Below are 18,476 nucleotides of genomic sequence, written 5' to 3'. Positions count from 1 at the left end.
AAAACAAAATGATATGCATGAAAAGAAATTTGTTTTTTCAAGTTCCATATCTAGACCTAACTGCTTAACATCAGATACAGTTTCTGTGCATATTAAAAATCCTATCTGGATAGAATATGTAAAAACAATAGTAACATTTTGTGTGTGTTTGTTTTGGCTTGCCTTTTCTGGTTTGTGTTTTCCTTAGTGGAAATGCACATTTTTGGACCAGATGTTGAATGTAACAAAATCCATATTACTTTTTGACTGCAGTATCAAAAAGAAATAGAAGACTTTAGGAGTTTTTCCCCATCAAATATGCAAGTGGTCAACTTTTGTTTTGGGTAATAACAGTACCAAAAGAGATGGATCCTGGTCACAACATGTCACCACCCCTTTGACACATGAGGATGCAGCCACGAGAGCCGATGGCTCGCAGATGATGTGTGGGCACTGGCTAACCTTCTTCTCCGTACAGCCTGGGGTCCACCGCTGCTGGCAAAACACTGATCTCATGGACCCATCTGGGAAACAAAGTTGGGTTTGTCTGGGTTTGGGTTTTTAACTCAGATAGCCAGGCGTGTAACTAACATTAATAGGGTGTAATGCTGCTCCCCTAATACAAATGTCCTGAAAATATTCTTCATTAATAGCAGATCACAGAGCCCGAAATTGAGCAGCTCATGCTATGTCTCCTTGGGCTGTGTCCAGCCCTGTGAAGGGAAGACACAGAGCCTGCAGGAGAGGACTACGGGTGCTTCAGCTGCATGTGTTTCTTTCTACTCCTCTGTGAGGCTGTTCCATCAAGCATCGAAACAGTATTTATACTCCATGGGATGGGAGATGAGGAATTGAATTCCAGCACTTACTCCTTCTCTTCTCACATCCTTATTTTTCTTATTGTTTAGTTTAATGGGAGGAGGGAGCCTCTGCTTTGCAGTGGGTCAGTATCCAGCCACAGCATGAAATGTTTTTTCCCTGGCACTGGCCAGATCTCCGAGGTGCCAAGAGGCATCAACTCACCTCCTCCTGCTCTTCACCTGCCTCCCTAGATAAGTCACCTTCCACCATAGTATCCCCACTGAATGCATTAAAAAAACCGAGGAAGACCCAGTGCTCTTTACCCAAGTTCTCCTCTTGGCTAGCAGGAAAATAAGCCTGGGATTTTGGGACTTGCTGCACATCAGATGGAAGTCCATACTATTATGAGGACAGGCTATAGAGCCTAACCCATCTGTGCCTCTTCCCTACCCTCTAGAAGAGAAAATAGCTGCTAAGTTTGAGCAATAAACTGCTGTACCTGGTTAGAACTTCCTGAATTTTATTTTTACAGTGAAGTGTTGCAAAAAGGTAAGTCTTGAGAAACACTTTTCAAATCATCCCCAAATCAAGTCTGATTGCAGTATTTCACTCTTTTCAATGGAATTTGTTATAAAACTTGAAGGTAAAATTTTAAATATTATCTTAAAGTGTTTAAAATATTTCATTGGTGGTTTAATTCTGTCAGGCAATATAAAGATGTCAGGTTTGAGGGAGTGCAGTAATATTTTACCAGACAGATGATATCTTTCTTGCATACATTGCATGGTATGCAAGGGCATGCACATTTACAGAATAGAACCATTTAGCAAGTCCTAAAATATTTGGCTATTCCCTCTCCCCCCCCCTCTAATTTTAAAGCGAATGTTCAAAAAGTAGGATAGTACCAGATGTAGCTTCTGGCAGTCAATGTTAAAGGCGTGTTTCTGGAAGAAAAAAATAGGCTGGTAAATCCAGCCCAACTGGAAGCAGGAGAACTATCCTCATGAGATTTTTGAGCCAAAGCTTGCATATTCAGGACATATGGATAAGCATTAGTTATCCATCTAACCCACCCAAGCTGTAGCACCAAACTTTTTGAAATTGGAGTTATATCTGTCTGCAAATCAATTTAAGTGGGAAAGTGGAAAGTCTGCCATGAAGCACAACTATCAAAAGCTTTTCTTTCATGAGTGTTCTCATAAGAGATATGCAGTGAAATAGTTTGTCTCTTTTAGAGAAAGGAACTTTCAGCAAATGATGGGCTCAGGGCTGTAAAACCTGGAAAGTCACATTCTTTAAATCACTGAAATGACTTAGGAAACAAAGTCACATTTTTAAGAATATTTTAGGCTTATGAGAGCATAAAATTAGTCGGATTTCACTTTTGAAACTGGGATTCAGCCTCCACTGTGACTCTGAAGCATTTCATCCAGTCTTTTTCTAGGTATTGCTTCTAATCTTTATGTCCTGTTAGGTGACAGCGAGGGCAGTCTGCAACATATTAGGGCATGCTCTGCATCTTGCAAAAGCAAGCTTATTAATTTAAATGTTTCATGTGAAGTGAGTTAACACTTTCTTACATATTTTATTCACAAACACATATAAATATGTATACATATCCATAATTATGTGCACACACTCTACATACACATGTATATGTCTGTGTGTGTATATAACACAAATGGTGTCCAACAAATCACCTCATTAGCTGTTCTACAGCCAAAGCATGTCAGCAAAAAACCCTTCCCAGTACCACAGTCCTGTGGCGCCAGCAACTGTGAGAACAAGCCATGGCTTAGATGGAAATGTTGTCCCAAGTAATTGGATAATCTCTTCTAAAGAGAGTCTGAATTATTATTTTTTTTGTCCCCACATTCTTATTGTTTCAAATGTAAAATAAGATGTTGTCATCTTCCAGGCATTCCAAAAAAACAACAAGAAAAACCCATCAACGTTACAAAGGAATAAATATTGGGACAGTACCAGGCTGAGTTGCTGGCAGTCAGTATGATGGGTGTGTTTCTGGAAGGGAAAGAAACAGGCCAGCTTTTCCTCCACATAACCACAGTCATTGTCTATCGTAAGAGGCTAATTGATTGATAAACTGTTAGAAACATTTATTTTCTTCTTTTTGGTAAAAGCTGTGATCTGCTACCAATTTGTCATCTTGTTCTTTTAGCTCTTCCCCTAAAAACAAACAATCACAAAACCCCATTTTTATAATTGAGATTGCCCATGAGAGCCGGTCATTGTTTTGAAGCTTTCAACAAAAAGTTAAGATTAATGGTGTGCATTCCCAGATGTTACTCTTTCTAAGTTCATTTATCCCAGAATAAAGACACTTGTTTCTAAAAATACATGGTAAAAAGCTGTCTCATAAAACAGCATCAAAGCTTACTTGGTTTTGTTGGTATTTAATTTTTCATTACTCTATCAAAGTTTTGCCCACAGATCTCTCTGTAATCACTCAGATTTGCAACAAGCCATTCTTTCAGTAACACTGGCATTAGACTTACACTAGCCTTCCTTTGGGGGCTTGTTTTCATTTACCACACTTGTACTTCCCATCCTGAATCACAGCGGTCATTTAAAAGCTGATGGTGAAGTTAGCTACTTCGCTTTTTTACACAGCACGGCGCTGTTTTGCCGCAAAGCATCAATCTTCCATCGGTAGCGTCTCATGTCACCAGGAACTGCTAAGAATTTTTTTCTTCCAAATGGCATCAATGGCAAGTTTATTATTTTGTCACTGGTGCTATGCACACAAATGTATTAGAAACTTCACAGATTTGCTGAAACAATTCTTAGAAATGCATTGCAGAGCTGTTAGAAGATGCAATGTGGGGTAATTAGGGGATTCGTTCTTTCCACAGTTATGAGAAATTCCCTGAAAAGCCTAAATAGCATCTTTTTTTCCAAGGACGTACTTTATCAGAGTGTTATGCTGATCATCTCAGCCCCAGACTCAAGTTAAAGAGCCCCCAGAACTATTTCCCCCTTCATATGTTTGCAAAATTTGTGCAATTATTTATACAGCGTGCTGGTTTTTCCTCAAAGAGAAATTCCTCAGGACCCTATTTTTAACAACAATGGAATATCATCAGGCCAGCTTTTGAGAAATGATAGTAAAACATTATATGATAGTAAAACATTATAGTCACTGATAAAGTTACAAGTGCCTCTGACTCCCGGGCGTGTCTGGGACAAGTGCTGGGAGAGATTGAGGATGGGTAAGATTCCTGCCCCAGCACATGAAAGAGTCCCTGCAGTGGTCTAAGAGCACATCCAAATAATTGCTCTGGGGACAAAACTGGTGGTCAGAGTCTTGGGTAATGATCGTAACCGTTGAAAATAACTGTAAGTAAGTGGTATTTGGAGCTCTTTGCACCCTTTTTTCCTCATATTTCTGTCTTATGAGGCTCTGGGATTTAAAGAGAAGACTAAAATGAAATTAGCAGATTTATTGGCTAAATATTGTTTTTCTTACCTAACTCAAAAAGCCAACTGGGTATGACTGAATAAGAACTGTGAGCCTTACCATTACAGGTGTAGATGTGGATTATTTTAAATAGTGAAAGTGCTGTGAAATCTCTGTAGGAAGCTACTAAGGCATATCTTTCCTTTACTGTCTTGACATTCCCACCCTAAGGTTGAAAAGATTATCTGAGAACTTCTGAAGCAACAAAGAAGTAAAAAAATAATCTGAGTTGCCTGTGGTATCCTTCACACCTTTTATTCCTATTCATAGCAAAGGAAAAATATCCTTACTTTGGTCTTTAATAATAGCAGTCATGAACCAGAAGTTTGGCTCCAAACTGTTTCTAATTATTAAGACAAGTTGCCTGCAGATTAGCAGGATGGTACTGATAAAGTCTTACTCAGAGAGGTGCAAGCTTTTCCCAGTTGCGTTCTGAGATTTTTTGAAGGGAAAGGGATGAAGATGGAGGTTCGTTGTTGCACTTCAGCAAGTGTCCAGACATAAATGAAATTATTTCTGACTTGAATGTGAATAAGGATCATGTGGAGTATGTCAGAATGGCATCCACACATAAGCAAAATCTCCTGGTTTCAGATTTTGTTTCAGGCTCACAGTCCAATCCAGGTTTACTCAGGAGCCCCAAAACTGCAAAATTTCAAGTGAACGTAGGTCAGATTTCAAGTTTACCTGGATTCTCAGAAGGGATTTGTGATTTCACACTGAAAGTGCACAAAATTCTGTGGCTGCTTCTGCAAAGGTCCAAAGGTCCAGAAACAAAGAAAATATATCCTAGTTTCCAGAGTTTTGTTCTAACCTTAAGTTTCAGTTAGTTTCAAATTCAGAATGTCTAATTTATACAAATAGCCGATGATCTCAGATGCACCCAAATCACTAAGTAATACATACTGTACAACTTTGCATATTCATTTCATGGGAATGTATGTCATAACACCAACATTATTTCTAAACATGACCCCCAAACCATCTTTTATATGAGCACATTCCTCAGGATTTGATGGATTGTGCTTAAAAATAAAAACAAAAAGCTACACCAAATCCTTTCAATCATTCTTAGCTTTTGAAAGCGATACGATGTATTAATGTTTACAATGAATATATATGGGTATAAATAACTACTGAAAAATGCAAACAACAAAAAAGTGGGTAAATTCCAAAATACTATTTATAAAAAAGTGTATTTGGGGAAACAAAAAAAAAACAAACCCTACATTGTCAGTATTTACAAGCTTTTTTATTCCTGTCTCAAAAACAAGAAAGTGTGTGTTATCATTTGGTTTTGAAAGAACATTTGTAATAAATTAAGTTTTTAGAAATGTTAAAAGAAATGCATTTGTATGAACACTGCTACCAGAAATATCTGTAAAAACACACACTTCTTTGGTTTGCTTATGTCCCCCTGCTTATGAAATTCTGATGAAGAGTAAAAATATAATTTGCTTAATAAGAATCAGCTATGTGGTCTAGTGGTTACTGGGCTATATTTAGAACTGGGGGACCTGGGATCAGTGCCTGGCTCAGATACTGAGCCTCCTCCTGTTCTTGGGCAAGGAACTTCACTGTTCCCTGTCTGTGCATCAGCTCTTGCTTTCTTGTCCCTCCTTCACATCTAGACTGTTACATGTTCAAAACAGGATATGCAACAGCATCTCCGTGAGGGTGGCCACCATGGAGGGTTGCCAGTTTAAGCAGGGGTGATAACACATCTAGCAGTAATAAATGCTCCCTTGCAAGTCTAACGTGGTTTCCAACTTCTTTTGCATCCAAACAATGCATGACGCCGAGGTGAAGCACCCAGACTAAGAGAAGTGATCAGACCTAGAGCTGGTCTTCCAAGCTGCTGGTCTTCCACCCGTGGCAGCAAGATTTTGAAAGAACGATTGTGCCTCTCTTAAGGATGCTTTTCTGTCTAGCTTTTCAGTCAGCTGTCTCCTTCACATCTGGAGACCTCCGTATCAACATCATCCACTTATTGATCCTGTCTCTGCACTTGAGATTATGCCCTGGTCTCTTTCAGTGTGCTGAATTTATATAGTAAATTCATCTCAGTGGGTAACTGCCCATACACCACCCTCAATTTCAGTGCACAGACAACTGTAATCCCCAGGAGGTTTTGTTTGACTGAGTGTCAATAAGCCAAATACAGGCAGTAAGATAATTATACTGCTTCTGTCACCACCAATTCAACCATCTCTGCCCACTTCAGCGTGTAGGGACACTAGTGCTCAGTGTAGGGACAGAAAGCACACACTGTTTTAGAGGAGAAAATTTCAGTCTAATTTTGGGAGCTAGGTGAGGAGGAGCATTATATTGGAGTCTCCTACAACACTGGAGGGTAGAAGCAGCATTTTTTACCTGGGGGGATACACTCTGAAGGGTTTAGTAAAATGTCTCCTAAGTAGGTATATATTATGCTGAAAGATTTGTTATACTTTTTAAAGGGCAAGCCTTGAGAGCTATGCAGATTCAGTGGATGTAAATCAGCATAGCTCCATGATGTTTATTGTTTCCATTGTAAACATCTCAGTCATGGTTGTAGACATTAAACTGTTTTTACTTCCAAAGTGACACTTGTGCCGCCGTTTGTAGCCCACCAGTGAGAAACGGACAGTTGTGCATTTGCTGTATTTCATTAGAGCTGTGGTCAAAGATGTGTTTTGGTTTTGGATGGAATAAATAGCTGCAAGTGCTGTGGGAGTTCAGCAATGCAGACACTCAGCCTTGTCCCATCACAAGCCCTGACATCTCTTGCTAGATTTTTGCAAAGGAGATGAAAAGCAAAGATTTATCGTTAGGCTGAACAGCTCCAACAAAGTCCTCTCTGTTATCAGTGGGACTGGAAATAAGTCTTAGGGAGCTGAAACATCTAAGGGATTATCTATAATACATGGCCAGCTCTGAATGAAAAGGAACAGCAACAAAACATAAACAATAGACGCCATCAGGTAACTCGATGTGGGTGTGGGATAACAGCAGAGTAAGTTCTCAGGGAATGCCTCCTGCCGCCAAGCCAGCCTCCCACCCCGTCCTCCAGCACACACGTTTCCCCATCCCTCGTCCTTTCTGGAATACCTTTCTTCCAGCCTCATTGTTGTGCAAGTTCATCAGCCTCCGTGCATTCTTTTTGATTTCTCGGGCATCAACAAACCTCCGGGAGAACTCAATGCCGTATCTGATATCCGCAGAGCAGCCTCCCCACTTCCAGCCCTCCTCCTGGTTGTAGTAGCCCTGTTTCTCTCGGTCACAGCCACAATTGCTGAGGTTGCCCTGGCTGCAGGCGGCCGTGACAGCGTGTGCAACCCCGGCAGCAGTAATGGCATAGGTGAACGCAGCTTCCCTGCTTCCTGTGGAGAGAAGCCAAAAGCTGATGGGTTGGCAGAAAAGCAGCACTTACTAAAGAAAGTACACACAGCATCTACGGCAACAGAGTCAGGCAGCAATGTGAGGAGGGCATTACTACTAAGCGTGTATTTCTCATTCTTACAGAATTAAGTATGAATTTAAAATGTTTTCCTCAACTGGGGCATATTGCCCCAGGTAAGCACCAGCCATATGATAGTCCCACCTAACCCACTTCACCAGAGGGGAATTTGGCAATGAGTCTGGACAGTGGTGAGAGGAGGCACCGTGATTTGTTTATACAATGTCTAGTCAGGTTTGCAAGCTGAACTTTATCTGTTTCAGATGAATAATAAGCGACTCACTGGCAGTAACGCTCACTGGAAAACAGTAGTTATCTCTAACCACTGACACTGCATGGAAAAAGAAAAGCACTCAGACAACAAAAAATACCAGACCCTTTCAGATGTGCAAGAGGGCTAGGACACAAATGGGGAAGATTAATAATCCACCTTTATAGATGCTCCAGTAGTGTCCATTGGTGATGCTGAGTGTAAAGAGTTGCAAGATAGGCCTATAGAGATAAGAGCTGGGTAGGTTTTACTTTCTTTCAAGGTAAGGTAGAGCTACCCCTTTCCCTTGCTGACTTTTCTTGTTTATTAGTTTTGCTGTAACCGCCCTTTTCCACTCTCTCTCAAACCTCTGCATTACCTTGGTTATTGTGCATACAAAGGGTATAGAAGTGCTGTGGCAGCATTAGTTCCACTCCGAAACAACTGAGGTACTGTCATGGAAGCACAGTCTTGTTTAGAAAAATGTCCTTTTAGAAAAAAGTACTTTTTGTTTTCTTATGATGCCGCTTGTTGCCAAGGTTCATCATTCTCAATTCCATATTATAGCTGTTGATACTGGGTATATTAAGAGAGGCAAACAAATTCCCTTTCTTTACTAGACACTGTTTGGCTCACTTGTCTGTGGGATGAACATAAGCAAGAAGGTACAGAGGTAGAACAATCAAAAGGGAAGCTACAGCCCGTTCATGCTGTCATGTGAGACCACATTCTGTCACTGACTTAATGTAGGGCTGGATCATGGTCCTGGGTGTTTTGCTGTTCTTATTTATAACATTTCCCTACAAGTTCCCTTCTCAGTGCTATCCTCATTTTCTTCTGTGTGTTTATCGGGTGACAAACAGACAATCTTGTAATACTGCAGCCAAATAATAACTGTAATGAATTTGCAGAAAGTTGCTGAAATGCATTAATGACCACACAAAAAGCTTTAACATCATTAATGGATTACGGAAAGAAAAAAAAAAAAGAACAAATTTTCCAGAGGAAAACAAAACAAAACAAAATAAAACAACTTAGATGCTATTTTTAATTGTTTTATTTTAGGATTCACAGATATCATAACTATTCTGGGTCCACCAGTGCACAGTGTGGGGGGTTTTCTATTTTATATTTTTTATTTTCATAGACAGCTTCCTGAAAGCTTACACTGCTGCCGGATATGAGAAAGATCCTACAAGAAACAACCATAAACTTGTTTTTAGCACCATTTTCTTGTTTCTCCAAAGGAATAAAAAAGAAAAGGTAAGAAAAAAATGAAAGTGTGCTATGCTCTTCGGGTACCAAGAAGGTTAAACTGACTTGTGTATTATTTGAGTACATCGTGCAATAGAAGGACTGACTTTGCTTTCAGACACGGAAGTGTTTTGTTGGGGTGTACTATGTGTGTAGTCTGGTTCAGTGGTTCCCAAACCGTGGTCCGCAGAACACTGGTGGTCCAGGAGGCCACGGTAAAGGGTTCACAGCTAATCCACAGAGCCATATTAAACACTGTTTTTAATAGTGTTTTCAATTAAAAGTTTGATGATAACGATGCCTGGTGGTCTGCAAGAAATTCTGAGGGTTGATTGCAATCCAAAAAAGTTTGGGAACCTCTCTTCTAGTTCCTAGTGTGTGCTCTAAAACTACATATCAATATTCACTCCTCTCTTCTTCACCCACCAGCTCAAGTCAAAGCCAAGACCCATGTTTTAAAATGTATCCTGTTGAGTTGCAGGATTTCTTTCTTCATCTCCCTTCAAATAAATGTGTTCTTATTCTATAAATTAAAATATTGGAAATACGAGATATAATAAAAGCTACATATATAGATACATTTTCCTTCCTCTTCAGAATGAGAGTAAATGAGAGTGCAAAATCAGCCCCAGGAAAATTTTTGAGTTCACACACCTTCGAAACACATGTATAAACGCTTATAAACAAGCAGAAACATATTCCTGTCAGGGACCATAGCAGTTGTGAGCTACAGTTCAGTAGATATACTCAGAGATTAACCAGAGAGAGGTTGCTTACGTTTCATGTTTAAGCTCAATGTATTTCACATGTATCCTAAGTAGAAGGTAAGCCATTTTATTATGGCCACCGTGTCTGTGACCTGTCCATGAGTTTTCACATGGTGCTTCCCTTTATCAGTTTTGTAAAACTAACGAATATCCGGCCTTCATCTGCCTTTCGCTCCCCCTCATTCCCATTGTTACCTTCAGGAACAGAGGAAAGTGTTTTTCCTTCACCTACTTGAGAGTATAGCAGTGATGGAATTATGTCAAGTCATGGGATAATACCAAATGGAAACCACATTGGCTCTCTGAAGAGATTACTCTTCTGTTTCAGTGAGCTCTGAAATAAGAAGGGCTCAGAAGTAAGATCTGGCTTGAAAATCGGATTCCTTTTGCAAGTTAAGTTGTCCTGCTAAGAATTAAGTTTTTTGGGGTTTAGGTGTTTTTTAACCAGAGAATGTTCCAAAACTTCCCTTGAACTTCAGTGTAAGCATTACCTCAGCAGTTCTTTAAAGTCCTAGGATCAGTAGAGTCTATCAGAAAATGCTGATGGGGGAGGGAGGGGAACCTCTGTGCTCAAATAATGTGTCTGCTGTACACAAAGCTTTCCATTAGCATGTCATCACTTGGAATCAGTTCTAAGCAAGCCTTTGTTAGACAGCTAAAAATATTTAAGTAATGTTTGCTGTGATACCTGAATGGAGAACAATAATCTCATTTTATGAAATTTTCTGAAATTTCAAAAATATTCTTGTTCTGCAATGCAACAGAGACAAGTCTTTCCAAAAATATTCATGAAATGGAGGAAGATTATAAATAGTAAATGATTTGGGATTTGGCCCAACTTTGAAGCTAGATTTTTCTTTTTCCAGTGAATATCCTGGTCACCTTGTTATTTGGCATTATATATGCTTACTATCTGTGTCTCAGAAGAAAAATTCTTTGACTTTTTAATGTTTTAAATGTTTTAATGTTTTCTGTCATGTAGACCAGAATAATTCTGTCAAGATTTTATTTTGGTAGAAAAAACACTTTTTTGTGTGACCCTTGGATTCATCCATTTCCCTCTTAGAAATGCGTGCTTTGGTATCAAAGACAGTTTTGGTTTAATTCCTAAAACATAGAATTAATGTTTTCATGAGTAACATGAATGTTCCTCTGTCTGAGCTAATAACTGTCTGATGTGATAACTGTCTGATCTAATAACTCCAATAGGAGATTACCACCAGTACTAACTGAAATTAAGCTTTTTGTCTTTGGTGAAGGTGCTGAAGGTCACTTCTTGCAATCTGCAGGCCATGAGAGAAGTCTTGCCTGTGCTCTACTGGTCTGAGTTACTGCCGTCTGCTTGAGTTCATTTGTGTTCATTTGTGTTCTGAGGTCTGCATTTTAAAAATGCTCTAATAACTGACAATGCAGGCAGTTGCTGCTCAGACATATACTGGACCATTTCTTCCTAATATGAGTGATTTCTGGCAGATAAGGTGAGAGGAGTCTATTTATCCATTGCTGGAGTTGTGGAGCAGCCTATACTTTACTCCTAATTTAGATTTCATCTCTGAGTAAGTTTTAGACTGCTAATTGAGCACTAAACTTCATATGGTCTGATGTGGAAATTATTACAAGTTCTGTAATTGCTGTAGTTTACTACATTCTAGCATACACATATTCAGCAGCGTATTTTCAGCATGTAACCACAGTCAGCTGAGACTCATATGCTAAATATATATTTTGATCATTCAACTGTGAGTGCAGGGTTCAAGATTTTACTGTTCTGTAGTTATTAGCAAGACATGTATTTTTCTGAGTAACTAGATGAGAATATTACTATTCCACACATCATTCTGAAATGTCTTATGTCAGCAGCTAGATGAATAAGAGTGCCACTGTCAGCCATTAGAACTGTAATGTATCTTTAAGTATTAAACTATAGAATATACAGCATTTAGCCAGTAATTTGCTAAATCTGGGATCAACAATGATAGAGAAAAATACAGTATGCTGCTGTTAAACAAAACAAATTTCTCATGTACTTACACCATCCATAGACACCAGATTGATTACCTGACACAATATAATATAGGTCAGTGGTAAGAAAAAATGAACCACAGCAGAAATCTGATTTTTTTGCCAAACCTATCCTTTTCAACACGTCTTCTTTTGCAGGTGAAAGCTGAGAGCATATTGAGTCATTTTATTTTTTAATGGGCAAAAGACAATAGATACATCTAGATGAGTAAACTAAAACTCAGACAACAGCACTCCAAGTAGGGCTGGATGAAGACTTTTACAGACACGTTTAGTTCCTTTGTAATTTTGTATTTTATTCAACACACTCATTAGCAATTCTCAAGGAAAATAGTACAGGCTCTTCTCTTTGGGTCCAATCCAAGGGTAATACAAGTCAGTGAGAGTTTTCTCACTGTCTGGAGCAGATCCTTTCTCTATTTGCATTTGTAGTATAATTAATTTGGGGTTTCTTGGTTCATAATCTAAAAGCAGGGATTGGTTTAATTTATCCATATCTGTAATTTACTAAACCCAGTGCTGCATATCTGCACTGTAGAGCACCAAAATCACTTTGTACAAGCAGAAAAAAACACCATAGAAAAGCAGGGCTGGCAGGAACCTCAGGAGCGTCTCTAGTAGTTCATCCCTCAACACTAACATAGGCTAACACAGGTGTCCTTCACAACAGCTTTTTATTTATGCTTCAGTGGTGGGGTCCCACAGTCTATTCTCGTGCCCCAGGACCCCTATTGGTACACGTTTTACTAATATTAACCTGAAACTGTCTTTCCAAATTCAAACTTCCTTCTCTAAGAGCCGATGGCTCCCTTATTTTAGCAGCAGGCTTTAAATATTTAAAGACGTCCACTCCTTTCTAGATGTGTTGCATCGTCAGTCCTTGCAGAGCAGTTTCAGGATCTCTGACCATTCCCACTGCTCCCCACGGGCTTTCCCGACAGGCTGGCCTGTGCCTTGCGGTGCGGTGCCAGAGATGTGACAGGGAGCTCCAGCTGAGGCTTTGCCTGCTCAGAGCTAGAGCAGAAGGAGCACTTCATATGTCTCACATGCTACACCCCTGTTTACTCATGCCAGCATGGTGTTTTCACAGCAGCAGGACATTTTTGACTCTTACTCAGTTTGCAGTTGTCTTCTGTGCAGCTGCTATCATACCAGATGTTTCCCATCTTGCATTTGTGCAGATGATTATTCCCACGTATAGATCCACATGTATTCGTCTTTCAGATTTGCCTCGTCTTTTTTTTCTTTCTTTTTTTTTTTTTCTTTTCCAGACTATTTCTCCATGATCATTTTCGACTTTGACCCCAACTTCCTCCAGCTTTCTTACAGTCTCTCCTAGCCTGACATTAATTTGTAAATTCTATATGCACAAATTATTCCCTTGCTCAAGTCAAGAGTACAACACTGACTGTGACCAGATCCAGTACAAATCACAAAGGAGATCCAGTTAGTACATCCTTCCATTTTGATAACTACCCTCCAAGTATGATTTCCAGACAGTATGTACCCATTTGGTCAGATTTTACTTAGTTTTCTTATGGGAATGTCATATAAAGCAGTGTCAGAAGCTTCATTTAAGTCTAAGATATATGGTATAAACTGCTTCTTCTCTGCCTCTGAGGCCCTGGGTGGCAAGAGAAGGAAATTAGACCGGATTAACATTATTTGTTCTTGACAGATCCTTGTTGACTGTTACTCATCTCCTTGTTCTTGGTTATGAGCTTACAAATGTGTTTTTGTTCCCATATTTTTTCATTTACTGAAGTTAAACTGATTGGTCCTATAATTCCTTTCTTTTTTTCTTTTAGACAAAGGCAATAAATTTGTCTTTGCACTTCTTCTTAATTAGAGTTCTCCACAACTTTTCAGCACTAATAGCTGTCAGGGTTAATGGCCCTAAAATGGCTTCAATAAGTGTTCTGAGATGAAGAACAGTTAACTGGAAAGCATTCAACCTGGAAAAATACTCCCCTTTACCTAAAGCTGAGATGGTATTCTTCTGTCAGTGAAATTCGTTCTATAACCGTCTGCTCACCATTGACCTTTTCAGTGAAGGCTGATGCAAGAAGTGCTCGGCCTTCTTGAGCTACACTCTCCTGAGGGGTCCACTCCACTGAGTAGTGGGCCAGCATTTTTAATTCATTTTCCACTCATTGGAAGTACCACCTGAATGATTACTGTGTAGCCTGTTGTCAAAAAAAAAAAACAGATAAAGTCATCTGTGGTCGTGAGGTTCTTCTTGTAGCACCTGTGCTCAGAAGTGCTTCTGAATTATGAACTTCGTGAAGATCGAATATCTGTTTACTCCAGCAGGACTTTCTCATTAAATCTGAGGGAGTCTTCCAATGGTCATGTTGGGTAATGTTCTCTTTATAATATTTACTCATTTCCCATTTCCACCCTAAAATCTTTTTTTTTTGTCTACTAGAATTTAATTAAAATAGCCTTGTTTAATTTTGCTTCATCCAGATAGAGCTAGAGCAGGAGTTGCACATGATTTCAGCAACTTCTTCCTAGACTGCTCATGATGTCTATTTGAGATTTCACATGGTTGGGACAAAGAACATTGCAGATTTCAAAGACCAAAATGTGTAGTGCTATGACATAATGGTTTATTTACAGATTCTTCTCTTATTCAGCACTTTTCATCTCTAGAATCCCACTAAGTTTTTATGGTTGGAGGTGCCAGAATTTTGGCCATCAGTCTAGATTCCTTCTGTCAACTGGATTGTTTTCTGTTGTTAATGTGGGTTTGTCAAATTTTCTTTTAGAATGGGCTGTACACGAGCCAGATGTATTTCACACTTGCCTTTTTGCAGCTCCTTGCTGTCACTATTTATATACTTTTGGAAGCATGTCTATTAAAAAGAGCTATTTACTATGCCTCTGCTTTTCACATTTTTTCAAGCATTTTTCAATTTCATGGTTATTTGCTGAAGACTTGGTGGTACTTTCCACAGTGGTTTCTGTAATGAGGCTTCCAACAATTTACAGGGGTTTTTTACTTAATTTACCCCCTAAACATATTCAGTTAACTCCTGGCAACTGTAAACAATAGTCAGCGCTTCTCTTCCAAAGTGAGCTTAATTCTGTTGTGTTTTTGACTGTGTTTTGGCAGCATGTCCCTTGGTGGAGTTTTCTGGGATGTCTCCTGTGAGGTTAGCTGTGATCTTTGGGAAGATGTTTAGAAATGCCCAGAGAAGTATGAAATTTTTGGTCTCTCCCCTGTAAAACTATATTTGTTGTAGCAAATATTTCTTTCCAACTCAGCCCTAACAAACAGTCTGTATGTCATTCTTACAGAAAGTGGGGAAAATAAGTTTTGATCCCAAAGCACCACTGCTTGGTTTTGTCATGGTTTAATCAGAACATGGTGCTGAGCACTTGTTTAAAGAATGCACAAGAACATGGCTTGAGAAATACACAGTGCACAAAGTGTGAGGGGGTAGTTCCCAGATACACCGTACCATTGAGAAAAGCCTGTGCAGTGTCACAGCTGGCTGTGTTTTCACAACACTACTGCTAATGCTGTCAAAGTAGTATGTGAGAAGCAATAGCTGGAGCAGAGAGATTGTCTCTTGCCTGTCTTCTCTTCTGGACCTACTGACATCCCATTGTGGAGCTTAATGATTCCCTGTTGAATGTTTGGTGCCTTTGCTTTGCAACAGTAACTAGTGGTTTGGTTTATGGTAATATTTGAAAGGTCAGCTGGAGACACCTTGCATAGTACTGGGGTTTTTAAAAGTTCTTTGCACCCCTTATCAGAAAGCACGGACTCCTGAAGGCATCTCAAAGAAACTGGGTCCTAAATTATGCTAACAACCTTAAATTAAATGGGGCTAGGAGGATCCAGATGTTGCTATCTATTCTATTCTATTCTATTCTATTCTATTCTATTCTATTCTATTCTATTCTATTCTATTCTATTCTATTCTATTCTATTCTATTCTATTCTATTCTATTCTATTCTATTCTATTCTATTCTATTCTATTCTATTCTATTCTATTCTATTCTATTCTAAGAATTCAACTGCCTTGATCTATTCATGATAACAGTTCTTATCTGTAGGATTTGCCAATGCATTATGATGTCTTTTTTTAAGGAGACATCTTTTATTCTTCTCACAGAGAGAAATAAAAGCAATATTTAAGAAAAAGGGAAGGAAATCTATAGCTATGTGGCACGTATTTTTCTTTTTTCTTTAGGTTTTCTCTTGATAGTGTTCTTGCACTACAATGTGGCCTGTTAAACATTTCTGAGATACCTGCGTGGTGCTCAGCAAGGGAAATGTTGTCCACTCTGATTTAAGAAACAGAAAATATGCTTGCCACCTCATCCAAAAAAAAAGACGCCAAAACCCAGTAGAAAAGAAGCTACTACTATGAACCTGTCAGGGAAACGGAGGACAATACTAACACATTTTTAAAATAAATTTGTTTTCAGGTCAGTTTCATGCTCAGTTTAGTGAAATACAACAGCAGAGTAGGTGGCTACCAAACCATTTGTCAATGAGACTTTCATGTGTGTGGATTATATAGGCTTGAGCCTTTAGTGAATGGATCGGTTCAGAATGGTTGTTCTCCTCGGCTGCCAATAAAGGGTCCTTCCAACCTGAATTATTCTATGAGTCTGTGATTATATTTGACTTTTCTGTGGACCAAATTTCACAAATACTCTGTCATCCCTACTACCATGCTCATTATTATTAAGAAGTCATCACCTTGCAGAATCAGACCTTCTCAGTGGACTCTTGTTGGGTCAATATTTTAACTAACTCATTTCAATCATTTCGGTGGCCTGACATAAATATACTATGTTGAAGAGCATCTCTCTAAAAATAAATATACACTGGCATTTGAATGAAGTCATCTTTTTCTGTATTATCTTATGTCACTTCTAACTTAAATAACAAATCCCTGAGGGCAGTGGTCATGTCTGTATTCTTTTGTAAATCACTGTGCACACCTGTGCTTTGCTGTAGAAACATGTTAAATAATAACACCTTTTAAAGTGTTCACTGAATTATGAGTAGTTGTAAGCACTAATCTCCTATACGTGGGCATGTCAGAGTGTCTGTGGGTGGGTGTTTGTGTGTGCAAATGTCTGTGTATGTTGCAGATGAAATTTCAGCTCTTGCTTCAGAATTTCTTGCGGCGGTTTAGTTAAATCATAAATGCTACCTCAATATATTGTACAGAGCCTATTAGTGGGCCAGTACCACTTTGCCATAATTATTGAATTATATATATACTTAGTGATATCCAGCTGAAATAAGTGTTAGACACAAATCTGGTTATGCAGGAGGTAGTCCTTGCCTTAAGAAGCTCTGTCTTTCAGCCAGAGAGGGCAACAGAAGAGAGGTACTACCACCTCCCTTTCACAGGGACACAAAGAGGTTAAGGCATTTATCCATCAGGAAGAAGGGCCTGTAAGAGAATAAGCTGTCCTCTTGTTGGATTCTCTTTGTGGGGAGGCCACAGAGGATTTTAGCTGTAGGCTTCTCAACTGACAATTGAAGCACAAATTCAACCCTATTTTCAGGGAGGATGTCCATGCGGCTGCATGGTGGGACAGGAGAGCTCCAAGAAAGAACAAGCAGCTCCTGGGACTGGGTCATCTCTGCTCTGCTCTTCCACATACTGTTCTAGCATAGTATTGAACTGGTCATCTACTGCCAGAACCATAAAGGGGTTTGGACACAGCAATGCTCAGCATCACCATTCCTGCCAGAGAAGTACACGGCACTTAGAGTCCACTCCTAACATTCTGCACTCACACACCCTCACATGCCATACCTGCACAGAATTAGATCCGTGTCTTCCCTTTGCTTTTAATGTGAAAAAAATAACTAATTTAAGTGTCTTGCCAGAAGTTTTGCTGAGGTTGCTTTTGCTTCTGTTTCAGAGAGCTGCTAAAGGTTTTCATGTCCCCATTTGAAGTCAGTAACATTTATTGACTCCTAGTAAGTCATGTGCAACTTTAAGCAGGATCTTAAAAGCTGGCTGTTTCAATATGTCAGACTTTTTTCTTGTACTCACTTCTTATGTTAGCCAACACAATATTTTGTTATATATATGTATTCATCTAGAAAATCCCTTTGGAAACACATACAAAATAAGAGCAGTAGCAAGCAAGCCTAACCCAAGACATTTTGCAGGTCTGAGGTACTGCTTTCAGATTAGATGTCAATGTTTACAATATACAAAATTAATTACATCTACAGGGAAAGAGCTAGGCATCTAGAGCTAAATATACAAAGGGATGTTGGCTCTAAAGCCTGTCTTTTGGATGTTCTTGCACCTAGTATTTTCCATGTGGCCAGGATAAGAATCCAGCCTTATCAAGCACTGAGAGATCAGACACCAAAAAAGCAAGACTTCCAGAAGCTATCAAGCTGTATAGGGAAGCCCTGAAACTGGAAGTAGAAAATGCAAAGAAAGGGAGAGAGTCTAAACTTATTCTATCAGAGGGTTAAGCCAGATTTC

At 39.2% G+C, this 18,476-nt stretch overlaps 1 protein-coding gene across 5 annotated transcripts in view; it reads right to left on the bottom strand.

Annotated features, from left to right (window-relative positions):
- Window positions 1-18,476, bottom strand: part of WNT7B (Wnt family member 7B) — a 97,093-nt gene that overhangs the window by 5,806 nt on the left and 72,811 nt on the right. For all 5 annotated transcript variants that reach the window (XM_032986428.2, XM_032986429.2, XM_032986427.2 and 2 more), the window contains exon 3: window positions 7,349-7,620. In XM_032986428.2, coding sequence (XP_032842319.1) covers window positions 7,349-7,620 — 272 coding nt within the window. The remainder of the gene's footprint in view (window positions 1-7,348; window positions 7,621-18,476) is intronic.

The sequence above is a fragment of the Tyto alba genome, unplaced genomic scaffold (assembly GCF_018691265.1).
Source record: "Tyto alba isolate M040663 unplaced genomic scaffold, T.alba_DEE_v4.0 Super-Scaffold_21, whole genome shotgun sequence".
Taxonomy (NCBI): domain Eukaryota; kingdom Metazoa; phylum Chordata; class Aves; order Strigiformes; family Tytonidae; genus Tyto; species Tyto alba.
Note: the sequence above shows the minus strand (reverse complement) of the source record. Positions and strands in the feature narration are given on the sequence as shown.